Source organism: Rhinoraja longicauda, chromosome 9 (genome assembly GCF_053455715.1).
Source record: "Rhinoraja longicauda isolate Sanriku21f chromosome 9, sRhiLon1.1, whole genome shotgun sequence".
NCBI classification, from domain to species: Eukaryota; Metazoa; Chordata; class Chondrichthyes; order Rajiformes; family Arhynchobatidae; genus Rhinoraja; species Rhinoraja longicauda.
In genome coordinates, this window is record NC_135961.1 from 45,584,238 (window position 1) to 45,598,556 (window position 14,319).

Genomic DNA, 14,319 nt, shown 5'->3' on the forward strand with positions numbered 1-14,319 from the left:
GACGGTGGCCAATAATAAAACTTGCTATTCCATCCCCCTGCCCAATAAGCCTAAAACTCACTGAAGTTTTAAAAGCATGCTGGATATCACAAATGTATCAGAAATGGTAGGCAGGGGCCAACTGTTCTAACAAGCCTCCCCGATTAGTGATGAATCTTGACTGAATATGACATGACTGAATTTCACTGGAATTTAGAAGGATGAGAGGGGATCATGGAAACATATAAAATTCTAAAGGGATTGGACAGGCTAGACGCAGGAAAAATGTTCCCCATGTTGGGGGAGTCCAGAACCAGGGGTCGCAGTTTAAGAATAAGGGTTAGGCCATTTAGGACTGAGATGAGGAAAAACTTTTTCATCCAGAGAGTTGTGAATCTGTGGAATTCTCTGCCACAGAAGACAGTGGAGGCCAATTCACTGGATGTTTTCAATAGAGTCAGATATTGCTCTTAGGGTTAACGGAATCAAGGGATATGGGGGAAAAAGCAGGAACGGGGTACTGATTTTGGATGATCAGCCATGATCATATTGAATGATGGTGCTGGCTCGACAGGCCAAATGGCCTCCTATCACCTATTGTCTATGTTTCCATGATCCCCAGGCATTTGATCGCACAATGCCAGGCACCAAGAAGCAAATTTAAATGGGGGTCAAGGAGGGGAAATCATCCTGGAAAGTGGTTTATCCAACCCCTCCCATCCCAGTGTACATATTTATACCTCTAGTTTAATCTCCAGACTCTCAGTCTGAAGAAGGGTCTCGACCCAAAACGTCATTTATTCTTTTCTCCAGAGATGCTGCCTGAGCCGCTAAGTTACTCCAGCACTCAGTATCTATCTTAGGTGAAAACCAGCATCTGCAGTTCCTTCCTACACACCCATGAGAAGTTGAGGACACCAATAACTATGGGAATGTGTTAAGTCTCCTGCTCTTCAGAATTGTTTAAAACCTAGATAACTTATTGCCCGTCCCGAATTGCCCCTTGAGCTGAATGCATTGCCAAGGACGACCAAGCACCATTCATCTTCCTGTACCTCTGGAGTCACTGCTCTGCCCAGACTGCAGAAGCAGAGATTTGCTTCCCTGACGTGAATCAGAGGGGTTTAGCATCTCACTCTCCATGTTCTCAACAAATCATTCCATTTCGTATCCATCCACCCCCAACACTCATCTATGCACTTGGGGCAAATTACAGCAGCCAATTAACCTGCAGGTCATGGGGAACAGGAAGGAAACCAGAGCACCCAGGGCAACCTGGTGCAGTTAAAGGGAGAACATACAAACCCCACACAGACAGCATGATTGTTCTGGGTGCTTGGAATCACGAGGCAGCAGTTCCATGAGTTGCATCACTGTGTCATCCGTGTGAACTGCGTACTGAATGACAAAATGGAACGCAAGATCCCAGGCTATTGTCTCCTCAAATTATAGGCTGCAGGGGTGGGTGTCTGAACTGTTCCTTGGCTGGAATCAGCTGATTCAACAAGGATTGAAGCAAAGATTTTCCTGGTCTGTTCGTCCCACGCCAACCAAACTCAAGGCAGTTGTCAACTGGGGTGCTACACTGCATTGATCACAAAATGTAGTAGAATTGGCTTGAGGCACTGAATAGACTACTCCTGACCGCATGCTTAAATAATATCCCTTTAACTCAATTTGTGTAGCTTTGTGCTTGAATCAAATGAGAAGCTGCAATTGAACTCCTCCTTTCGTACCATACGAGGCTGTATGTGGGGTAATGTAGGACAACCGTGCTGTATTGTGATCTATGGCACGGTTATAATACTATCAATCAGATCACTTGACACAAACGAATTAGCAAAAAAATGTACTGCTTCCACCTGATTAACCTCCTGCCTGGGAGGTAATTGCATCTGCCTGACTGCCTTCTCCCCGTCGGTGGACACTGTGTAAATCTTGTGTCTTTTATGTGCCTGCATTGAGCTGAGGAAATGCATTGTGCGAGGGCGAGAATGAACTCACTGCGCTGTCTGCAGTTGACAGCACGGCTGATCTTCTTGTACAAATAGCCCGATTGGCCCTGAGTGCTCCAAAGCATCAGCATCGCTACCAGAGCCCAGGAGGGGCTTTGGGTGCCGCTTCCTGTTGCAGACCAGGCTGCGGTGTGCACATAGCTGGGGAAAGGGCCTGGCACCTGCCAGGGTGTCCCAGGACCGCTGCATCATGCAACTCGCCCGCAGTTCAAGAATCTCCGAGCAATACAGGCAGAGACCCAGTCAGAGACAGACGCACAGACACACACAATGAAAGAGACAGAGTGAATGTAAACTGGAGATATCTTTTTAAAAATAGGATTGATGTTCTAATTTTAGACTTTAGAGATACAGCGCAGAAACAGGCCCTTCAACCACAGAGTCCGTGCCAACCAGCAATCACCCCGTACAGTAGCACTATCCTACACACTAGGGATAATTTACAATTAGCCTACAAACCTGTGCGTCTTTATAATGTGGGAGGAACCCGAACACCCGGACAAAATGCCACGTGGTCACAGGGAGAAAGTACAAACTCCGTACAGACAGCATCTGTAGTTAGGATTGAACCTGGGTCTCTGGCGCTGTAAGACAGCAACTCTTCCGCTGCCCCATAGTGCCGCCCTCCTAATTCTGACAATAAATTCTTTGACAAAACAGGAACATAAATTTGCACGGATGGTGAAATTACCCAATGCCTTTCATCGCCTCAATTTCTCCAAGCCCTTTATATCCAAAGGTTACCTCTGAAGTGTAGCAATGCGGGAAACAAAGCAGCCAACTTGCACCCAGTGTGATGATGACCAAGTGAGCTGTTTTTAAGTATTACTTGGGGATTCAATATTGGACAGGATAACTCCTTTGCTCCACTTTGAATTGCTGCCAATGGACAATTTATGTCCAGCTGGGAGAAAAGTCAGGGCCTCAGTTCAAAAGATGAAGACGGCAGCGTTCCATAGTGCAGCACCTCCTCCACTCTACACTGAAAAACCAGCCCAGATTTTGTTTGAGATTTAATTTCTGCAGTGGGACTTGAACCCCTAACCTTTGAACTCAGGAGGTGAATGTGCTGCCAAGTAAACCACGGTTAAAACAACTTTACAATATTAAGTGATCATACAACAGATAAAGCTCTGGGGTCCTGCCCCTTCCTGTTGTGAATGCCGATGGACAATTAAATAACTGGTGGGTGTGGAGTTGAGGTTCCAGGAACATCTCCCATCACGCGCATGAAAGTGAAAGCTGAAACATCCACTGCCGCCAATGGAACGACTCTTTGCTGCTTCCTCCCAAGCTCCCCACTATTGCAGAAACAGACTTTGATTCACTGTCAATCCAGGAAGAGGCACGACATTCCACCTCCAATCTTTCCAGCCTTGCTTCCTCATTTATCTCCCGTCATATCCATTCTCACACACCTGACTAACCAATAACCAGTGAAAAGTGAACAAGCTATTTCTTACCCAATTGGGTTGGGTCAGTCAGAGCACTTCTTCCCCCTTCTCCAACAGTGATTCGTAAACTGAAGTACTCGAGAAAAGACCACTGATTTGCTTTAAAATTTCCAAGGGATTCTCTCTTGGGCCCAGGACATTACACGATCAATCCCGGAGTCAACTGGCAACCTGCTGTGATTCACTCCAGCATTTTCTGTCCCGCTGAGCTACTCCAACATTTCATGTCTATCTTCAGTTTAAACCAGCACCTGTAGTGCCTTCCTACACAACCTGATGTGAGCTGTGCACCTGGTTTCTGGTGCTTACCTTTCCCATCCCGGGATTGTCCTTCACCTTGCCGATGGCCCGCAGTAAGCACGGTGGTGCCGGGGGCGAGGACGTCTGCAGGATCCCACTGAAGTTGGTTGGGAATGGTGGGGGCTCGCACACGTTCAGGGCAGGAGGCCGGTGGTGCTTCTTCTTCTTGGAAGACAGGTTCAGCTTCTGGGCAGCCCTGGAGAAACAAAAAGTGCAGGCGTTGATCAGAGGAAATAATGTCAAAGCTGAGAGTCCCGAGCTGAGAGACGGAGGACAGAGGAGATCCCGAGGGAGTGGATGGAAAGAGTTAAAACTGCTCCCGCTCCCCGCACATAACAAAAAGTTTAGCTGAAGGGTGGCATAGAAACCCTTCTAGATGTCTGACTCCAGCTCCCAACAAGGATGGACAAATAAACCAAACAGTAATAGCACGAGATTTTACCCACACCCACCATGTCACCAAATAAGTACGTCCATTTGAAACATAGAAAATAGGTGCAGGAGGAGGCCATTCGGCCCTTTGAGCCCGCACTGCCATTCATTGTAATCATGGCTGATCATCCACAATCAGTAAACCGTACCAGCCTTCTCCCCATACCCCTTGATTCCACTAGCCCAAAGAGCTCTATCTAACTCTCTTTTAAATTGATCCAGTGAATTGGCCTCCACTGCCTTCTGTTGCAGAGAATTCCACAAATTCACAACTCTGGGTGAAAAAGTTTTTTTCCATCTCAATTTTAAATGGCCTCCCCTTTATTCTTAGGCTGTGGCCCCTGGTTCTGGACTCCCCCAACATTGGGAACATTTTTCCTGCTTGTCCAGTACCTTTACAATTTTATATGGTTCTATAACATCCCCTCTCATCCTTCGAAACTCCTGTGAATACAAGCCCAGTCTTTCTGCTCTTTCCTCATATGACAGTCCCGCCATCCCGGGGATTAACCTCATGAACCTACGCTGCACTTCCTCAATAGCAAGGATGTCCTTCCACAAATTAGGAGACCAAAACTGCACACAATACTCCCAATGTGGTCTCACCAGGCCCTGTACAATTGCAGGACCTCTTTACTCCTATACTCCAGCATCTACAAACACTCCACACACCCATGCCACCGTCTGTTTGAACTACTTCCTTCTGGCAGACGTTACAAAGCCTTCTACACCTGCACCTCCAGACTAAGAAACAGTTTTATCCCAAGAGGTATAGCTGCTCTGAATCAGACCTGCTGGGAGCCCGCCATGATCTGCCGCTGCCCCCAGGGTCATCTGGCACAACTGACCCGGCATGAACCTTTTTTTGCACTTTACCTTGTTCCCCCTTTTTTTTTTCCTTCCCCCACCCCCCCCCCCCTCCTTTGTTATTTTCATTTTCGCTGTGATTTATTTATATATTTGATAACATCGATATGGAAGCGACATTCAAAAATCTCGTTGTACAATGACAATAAAAGATATGTTATGGTATTGTATTGTACTCAAATTCTCTCGTTATGAAGGCCAACATGCCATTAGCTTTCTTCACTGCTGTATCTGCATGTTTACCTTCAGTGCATGGTGCACAAGGACACCCAGGTCTCGTTGCACTTCCCTTTTTCCTAATCTGACACCATTGAGATAATAATATGCCTCAGTTTTTTTCCCGCCAAAGTGGATAACCTCACATTTATCTACATTATACTGCATCTGTCATTACTTCCTAAATAATTGACTCCAGCATCTTCCCCACCACTGATGTCAGGCTAACTGGTCTATAATTCCCCGTTTTCTCTCTCGTTCCTTTCTTGAAAAGTGGGATGACATTAGCTACCCTCCAATCCACAAGAACTGATCCTGGATCTATAGAACATTGGAAAATGATCACCAATGCATCCACGATTTCTAGAACCACCTCCTTGAGTACCCTGGGATGCAGACCATCAGGCCCTGGGGATTTATCAGCCTTCAGTCCCATCAGTCTACCCAATAAATCCAGAATTGTCTTCTCTCTGGTAGGCTCCAATACAAACTGCTCTGAGAATCCATCTCGAAGGCACTCTACAAACTCCTTTTCTTGGGGTCCAAAACCAACCTGATTTTCCCAGTCTACCTGCATATTGAAATCTCCCATGACTACAGTGGCATTACCTTTGTTACATGCCAATTTTAACTCCTGCTGCAACTTAAACCCTATATCCAGGACACTGTTTGAGGGCCTGTAGATAACTCCTATTAATATCTTCTTACCTTTACAATTCCTCAATTCTATCCACAGTGACTCTACATCGTCAGTCCCTACGTCACCCCTCACAAGGGACTGAATTTCATCCCTCACCAACAGAGCTACCCCACCTCCTCTGCCCATCTGCCTGTCCTTAGGATGGATAACCCTGAATATTCATTTCACAGAACCGATCCTCCTGCAGCCACATCTCTGTAATCCCCACAATGTCATATCTACCAATCTCTAACTGAACCTCAAGCTCAACCACTTTACTTTTTATACTTTGCGCATTCATATATACTTTTAATCCATTACTCACCTCGCCTTTCACATCAATTCCCATTTCACTTGGCCATACTCTCCTACCCCTTCATGAGCTTTCTGTCCCATTAGTTCTGGGGTCTTTCTTAACTTTTCCTATACTCTCTTTCCCTTTAACTCCTTGTATTTCCAATTTGTCTCCCCCCACCTCACCCACTATTTAGTTTAAACCCACTCGTGTAGCAGTGGCAAACCTGCCTGCCACAATGCTAGTCCCCCACCTGTTAAGATGCAACCCGTCCCTTTTGTACAATTCACCCGTACCCCAAAACAGATGCCAGTGATCTAAGAATCTAAATCCCTGCTCCCTGCACCAGCTCCTCAGCCACACATTCAGATCCCCTATCTCCCTGTTCCTGCCCTCACCAGCACGAGGAACTGGAAGCAAACTGGAGATAATCACCCTGGAGGTCCTGCTTTTCAGCCTTCTTCCGAACTCTCTAAAGTCACGCTGCAGAATCTCTTTCCTCGTTTTCCCAATTACCACTTCTGGCTGCTCACCTTCACCCTTGAGGATGCCCTGCAATCGGCCCGACGTCCTGGACCCTGGCAATAGGGAGGCAACACACCATCCTTGAATCCCGCCTGTTGCCGCAGAAACCCCTGTCTGTACCTCTCAATATGGAGTCCCCTACTACACGGCTCTGCCTGACGTCTGTCTCTTCAGCTTTGCCTCAGTGCCACGTTTTGACTTGCAGACCTGTCCGCCGCTCAGACTGGCAGTGTCTTCTGTCCCAACAGCTTCCAAGAGGGTGAACCTGTTCTCAAGAAGTACAACCCCCGGGGTTTCCTGTACTCCAAGCTTCCTTCCCTTCCTCATCGTCACCCACCTTCTCTCTTCCTGTAACTTTGGTATAACGATCTTGCTGTCGGCCCTGTCCAGGAAACTCTCGTTTTCCCAGATGATCCTGAGGTCATCCAGTTGTCTCTCCAGTGTCCCAACACGGTCCTTCAGGAGCTGAACCTGGACACACTTTCCACAGTTGCAGCAGCCAGAGGCACCAGCAGCGTCCCTGACCTCCCATATCCTGCAACCATCACACTGAATCAGCTTGCCTGTCATTTCTTCACTCTGTCTCACCCTCTACAACTTTCGACGCAGTCTCCTCCCTCGGCCTCCTCACCGAAGACTCTCGAGCCAAAGACTCGCACTTTTCTCACAAGGCACTTCCCTCGACAAGGCCGCTCCCCAACCGCAGCAGCATGAGTGGCGTATAGTCACAGAGTTATACAGCATGGAAACAGGCCCTTTGTCCATGCCAACAAAGTTGTTTAATGCAACTGGGCCCACTTGCCTGTGCCTGGCATATAATCCTCCAAACCTTTCCTAACCTTGCACCAGTCTAAGTGTATGTTAAATGGTATCATTGCACCAGCCTCTACCACCATCCTCCTTGTGAAAAAAAAATGCCCCTCAGGTCCCTTTTAAATCTTTTCCCCTCTCAAATAAAACATCGAATAAAATGAATCTTGTCTATCGTGGGGAAAAGACTATCCACTGATATCCCCTTCTGAACATGTGAATTGGCTCTGTTCGACTCTTTAATAATGTGACTGCTATATTTTTTTCTTTTCACTATTTTTCCATTTTCCACCTCAATGGGACCACTTTTCCTATAAGGAAAGTTTATGTAAAGCTCCTGTAAAACATCAGCTACCAAGACTTAAAGAGGATACATTTCTCCACACCACTTGTATTGAACTGGGATATCAATCCAACAATGTTTAGCTTCACTGTCCAGCTCTGCAGCTCAATTCAGCAGATGACATTTCCCTCGGTCAATCACCACTGTCCATTGGTTGTTTAATTGCTTCTGTCTATAATTCCACCAATATATTCGGTCCATTTGCAACTAGCTCCTTTTCAAAGTCGCTTGATGACTCATTTGCTATGTCTGCTGGGTGCCTGCTTTATATTGAAGTACATTCATTGCCAATTAGCAAAAGACAATTTTTGGGGGGAATCATATTGATGTCCCTTCAGACTGAAGCCGCCCAGCTTGAAGCGGTCATATCACTAACCCTTTGTTCAATCTTCCTTTTAATGCCCAGCTTTGATAAATGATCAATGGAAAGAGGCAAAATCAAATAAACGGCAGAGAGGGTGAATTGTGCAAATGCTGCGTATATCATCTGGCACTGGGTGAGTGTTGCTTTAACGAGTTCCTCCTCCACTAAATCAAAAGGTTTTTTATCTGCGTGTTTAATAGCAATTGAGCTGAAATCAGACCTGGAATTAAACACTGCAAATAAACTAAACTTTACATCAGGCAACTCAGCTCCTCTGCAAGACACCAGCAAATACACAGAGTTGGCCTACATACAAATGTCTCGCACTCCAGTTTCTGCGGTCACCGCAGCGCAGCGCAGCGCTGGAGACCCGGGTTCGATCCTGACTACAGGTGCTGACTGTATGGAGTTTGTACGTTCTCCCCGTGACCTGAGTGGGTTTTCTCCGAGATCTTCGGTATCCTCCCAACTCCAGACATACAGGTATGTAGGTTAATTGGCTTGGTAAATGTAAAAATCGTTCCTAGCGGGTGTAGGATAGTGTTAATGTACGAGGATCGCTGGTCGGCACGGACCCCGGTGGGCCGAAGGGCCTGTTTCCACGCTGCATCTCTAAACTAAACTAAAATGTCCCGGATTTCCGAAGAACTAATTAAAGTTTATCATATTTCAAAAGATTGCTCTTCTCACTTTCAGACGGTCTTACTCCCATGAGGAGGTTGATGGGGCAGAAGATTATCACTCACTGTACAACAGATGTTAAGTTTGCTTGGCATGAACATCTAATTTCACATGTCTGACCTTTTAAAATAACACACAAGGCAAATCTTTGACAAATAATTTGGACATTAAAATGGAAAAGTGGGCTAGTGTTTCAATGCTGTACTGAAGGAGCACCACATTGTCTACAGTATTGTCCTATTGTGAAGGCAGTAACCAGGCACCCATCAGCTCACTTGGCATGGAGTACAAGATCACATGACAGCATTACCAAGGAGGGGGCAGAAGAGCTCTTCCCTGTGAAAAATCCCCCAAAAGCTACCGATGTTTGTAATCTGAAATAAAAACAGGAAATGCTGGAAACACTCAGCAAATCAGGTAGCATCTGCTGCCAGTGAAACAGATCTAACATTTCATTTTCCACAGCCTGACTGTCAATTTCTCTGATATTGGGCCTATTAATTTTTTTGGATTTTATTACAAGGTAAAGACATTGCTTGGTTATTGCTCCAATGCAACTTGTGGGCACTTGCTGTGTCCACAAATTGACTATTTTGGTTCCTACTTGACATCAATGTGTATGTTATCTTCTTGACTATAAAACATCACGGGTCATCCCAAGGCTTTCCTAGGGTACAAGGCCAAGCTCACAGTTTAGTCTGAGCTGCCCATTATTGCTGATAATACTGTGTAGACCTCTTGGGACTGAGGTCCACTGAAAGCAGAAAAAAAACTTTATTTTAACTTTTGGATGTCCACTATCCTTTTATGGATGGAAATAGCTGAGCTTCTTCAGGCTCCAAATTTTAAAGGGTCCAGCCCCATATGAACAGAGCTCCCCTGAAAACTCAGCCATGGTCAAACTTCACACATTGGAACGGTTGTTAGAGCTGCCGCCTCCCAGGGCCAGAGATAGCTGTTCAATCCTGACCTTCGGATCATGAAGTTTGCATGTTCACCAAGTTCCCAAGTGGGTTTCGTTCAGGAGCTCCAGTTTCCTCACACATCTCATGGATATGCACAACCAACACTGCTCCCAGCAGACGAGTCAACAATAAACAGCTAAGAACACACAGAAAACTGATGACAATTTATGTAACTTTTATTTATAATGAATGATCTCTTGCTCTCTCGCTATCCACTTTGCTGCTGTAACACTGTAAATTTCCCCGGTGTGGGACGAATAAAGGAATATATTATTATTATTATTATGCAGTCTAATTGTGCACTATAATTTCTACCCTTTTGTGATGGTATGTGGTAGAATCTGGGAGGGGTTGACAAGAATGTGGGAAGAATAAAACGCATCAGGGTAGGACTAATACAAGATTGTGTGTGTTTGAGGGTCAGCATGGACTCAATGGGCCAAAGGGCCTCTTTCCATGCTGTTTCTCTCCATCACTTGATGACTTAAACTTGAGAAATGGAAGCCGAGTGGTGCATTATGTGCTGTCAACCGTCAATCCCAGCATAAAAGGGGTCAATCACCTCAGAGAACGTGGGTCACCCAAATCCACTTGACCCACAAACAAAATGGCCCACTGACACACTGAGCAAGCACTTGGCCTTGTGAAAAATGACCACGGTCCTTTTGGATTAGTGGGTTACAATTAAATGGGTTCTTTGGAGACAGATGTGCACCATTTAAAGGCCTGTTGAACAAATTCGCTTACAGTGCTCCCCGAACAGCAAATAAAATCAATCGTTATCATTAGACTAATATAGGAAGGGAAAAATAGACTAAATATGGATGCAAGTAACATTAATTTAATCAGACATCAAAATGTATCTCAATTACTGGCAAAGTTGCTAGGCAACCAGGTTGGTGAAGCACTCTGCAGGCCATCTGTATTTTGTCTCCTCAAATGAAGGATCCGAGGCTACACCGTGAGGTCATGTCAAAGATTAAGCTGTCTGAAATGAATATCATGATAAAAGATGCTAAATGTGATTACAGGCCATTAATTCAGGCAGAAACCTTATATAGGCAAGGTATGCTCATATCTTTTTAATGGAAAAGGAAAAAATGGAAATAAGGGGCTGATCAAGATGCTTCAGTCAAGATGATGATTGGGGCTGGCACCTTGTTGCTGTCTGTGCTGTTCTCCAGGTCCTGCAGTTCAATCTTCGACGAACAAAGCCAATTCTCTGCAAGTGTGGGTTACTACAAGGACCAGCACGCTCACTTAACGAGGAGGACACTGATGCTCCCTGAGCCTAATGACTGCTTTGCCTACAGGAATTTTGCCTTAAGTAAAATTTAATGTAGTCACTCGGAGAGCAGAGTGGATAACACAAGCTTCACCTGTCCGACTGATGTCACTCCCTCCCCTATTTTTGCAGGAATTTGTATTTTACATTGCACCATTATATGCAGTGAAAAGTCCCATCACTATAAGTCAAGAGTTTAACACTCGACCAAATGGCTCAGTCAAAGAGACAAGTTTTAAACAAGACATTAAAAAGGAAACAAGATGAAGGTGCTCAGAGAGGAAATTTCCAAGGTTAATAATAATAATAATAATGCATTTTATTTATATAGCGCTTATTCATATACTCAAAGACGCTTTACAGAGATTTAGAGAACATAGGGAAATGAATAAATAGATAAATAAGTAAATAAATAAACGAACAGAGAAAGGAGACAGAAGGTGAGGTGACCTTCAGTGGTTGAAGGCAGTACTGAACAGGTGAGACTTCAGCGATGTTTTGAATGTGGTGAGTGTGGAGGAGTCTCTAACGGTTTGGGGTAGTGAGTTCCATAGGGTGGGAGCAGTGATGGAGATACATTAAGATACATCCATGTCAATAATTGTCCATGTCAATAATAGCCAGTGGCATGTGGCATCTTAATGCCTCCAACAACAACATGCTGAAGGATCCATCTGCTCCTGTAACTGACAAATATTTCTATCAACCTCCAGCTCAGGAATTCAGAACTATGGAACTCAGCTGCCAAGGCAGCCTTGTGCGGAAGATCTGGGGATGGGACACAGCCAGATACGGGAGCCAAGAGCAGCTTCCTCTCGCCTGCATAAACCCAGGCTGTGTTCCTCTGCAAAGAGAGAGCAACTTGCATTGATTAGAGTGTGGGGGAGGCATTATCCAAGTATTAAAACTCCTCACTTCCTCCTACTCAGCCCAGCTCACGTCTATCCACCTCTCCTCAAATGTGCCAATGGAATCAAGAGCGGTCGGTCGTGGCAAAGAGCACAGAGCCCCTGGTGCACTCAACAACTCGGGTCTGTCCAAGTTAGTTTTAGTTTAGAGATACAGCGTGTAGCCGGCCAGCGATCCCAACATGCTAGCACTATGCTACACACACTAGGAATAATTTACAATTTTTACCAAGCTAAACCTGTACATCTTTGGGATGGAGGAGGAAACCAGAGCGTCCGTAGAAAACCCACGCAGGTCACGGGGAGAACGTACAAACTCTGTACAGGCAGCACCTCTGTAAGCAACTCTACTACCGATGCGCCCCTAACTCATCATTAAAAAAAAAAATCTGACAACTATCCTGCTCCTGACAGATTTCCCCTTCCAGGGATTCTTAGCTACTTTTACAGGTGACTATTAATGCTCCCACAAACTATCACTGAGAACAAGGTGACAATGATCAGATAACATAATTAATGATATTGCGGCGGGGGGGGGGGGGGGGGGGGGGGGGTGTAAATGCAGATCAATGCTTCTTGAATAATCATCTTCAAAACAAAATATTTAATATCTACTAGGATTAGGTCTTAAAGTGGCAGCACGAGGGACATAATTGTTTTTAAGGATGAACGTTAGATCGCCCTCCTCCTTGTGACGTATTCCTTCAACCAACTATAGATAAGTACTAGATGGCCAGCATACTGATGGGCTGAAGGGCCTGTTTTGGTATGAACAGATCTCCTGTTTGGCGATCACATTGCAGTGTGAATCCTGCTGTACATGGGCTGGGAGATGGCCAGCATAGAGATGGTCGGCTGAAGGACCTGTTTCACCATGAATAGATCTCCTGTTTGTGTTCACATTGCAGTGTGGAGTCCTGCTGTGCGAGAACTGGCATTGAGTTCTGACATTGTAACAGTGATCTCATGATATGGCACTTTACAAATAATAATGTATTTGTCTGACCTCTGTGCAGTGTAGACCTCAATGCCTCATGCCTCTGAAATCCTTTACCCCAGCACTCTATCTACCCCCTAGCCAACCTCCTAACCTCTCACCCCCCCCCCCCCATCTGAACCACACACTTTCCACTCCCCCTCCAAATGATTCAGATCCCCTGCTCCACCATCACCATCTCCCCCTTCCTTCACCCCGCACCCTCCACTTCCTTCACCCCAGCCCACTCTCATCCCACAACCAACACTCACAGGTCACTCCTGGCCTACCCATCACAACACCCCAGTGCTGGGACATCCCACAAAACCAAGTACTCTAATGGAGAGTCAGAACGATACAGTACGCCACCAGGCCCTTTGGCCCAACTTGTCCACTTTGACCAAGTGCTTGCCTGGGTTAGTCCCATTTGCATTCGTTTGGTCCACATCCCGCGAAACCTTTCCTGTTCATGTAACTGTCCAAATGCCTTTGTCTCCACCACTTCCTGTAACAGCTTGTCCATATATGCACCACCCTGTGTGTGCAAAACTTGCCTTTTGGGTTCCCTTTAAATGATGAATATTAGAACTTTAAATCTTGCTCCTCTCACCTTAGACTTATGCCCTTTGTTTTTAGACTCCCCTACCCTGCAACCATCATGCCCCACATGATTTTGTAAACTCCGACAAGGTCACCCCTCAGCCTCCTGCACTGCAGGGAATAGCATCCCAGGCTTTCCAGTCTCTCCTTAGAACTCAATCACAATAACAAATTATTTCTGAATTCTAGCTGAATAATATCCTTCCTGTAGGAGGGCGAGCAGAACTCTGCACCATTCCCCAATACTCTGCAAACTGCAGACAAGCTGGTCAGTGATTCTCAGTGAAGCAGTAGCCAGGTAATCACTCAACCCCACCACACTTGGCTTCTTCACCTCAGTGTTCCCTGCAGACCGATGGTGGCCCAGGATATTTCAGAGCCCAGTACCCATCACTAATGTGTGGAAGCCTGAACCTGTGACTCTTCACATCACATCCTCACCTGTCCCCAGAGGCATTTAGCTTCATGTCACAATGCCTGCAGTGACACACACACACACACACGCAAAAGGGAAGGGTTTGCTCCATTGCATGGAGACTGATAGACTCCAATCCTGGCGCTGAATCAGCAGAAAGATCCCCCAGTTATGGGGAAAGGCAAAGCACCTGTCTCCAACGCCACAGCC

The 14,319-nt window shown here is 45.8% G+C and overlaps 1 protein-coding gene across 2 annotated transcripts in view; it reads right to left on the reverse strand.

Moving 5' to 3' along the window:
• kif26ba (kinesin family member 26Ba) overlaps window positions 1–14,319 on the reverse strand; it is a 238,953-nt gene that overhangs the window by 83,798 nt on the left and 140,836 nt on the right. For both annotated transcript variants that reach the window (XM_078405375.1, XM_078405374.1), the window contains one exon: window positions 3,758–3,944. In XM_078405375.1, the coding sequence (XP_078261501.1) occupies window positions 3,758–3,944 (187 nt within the window). The remainder of the gene's footprint in view (window positions 1–3,757; window positions 3,945–14,319) is intronic.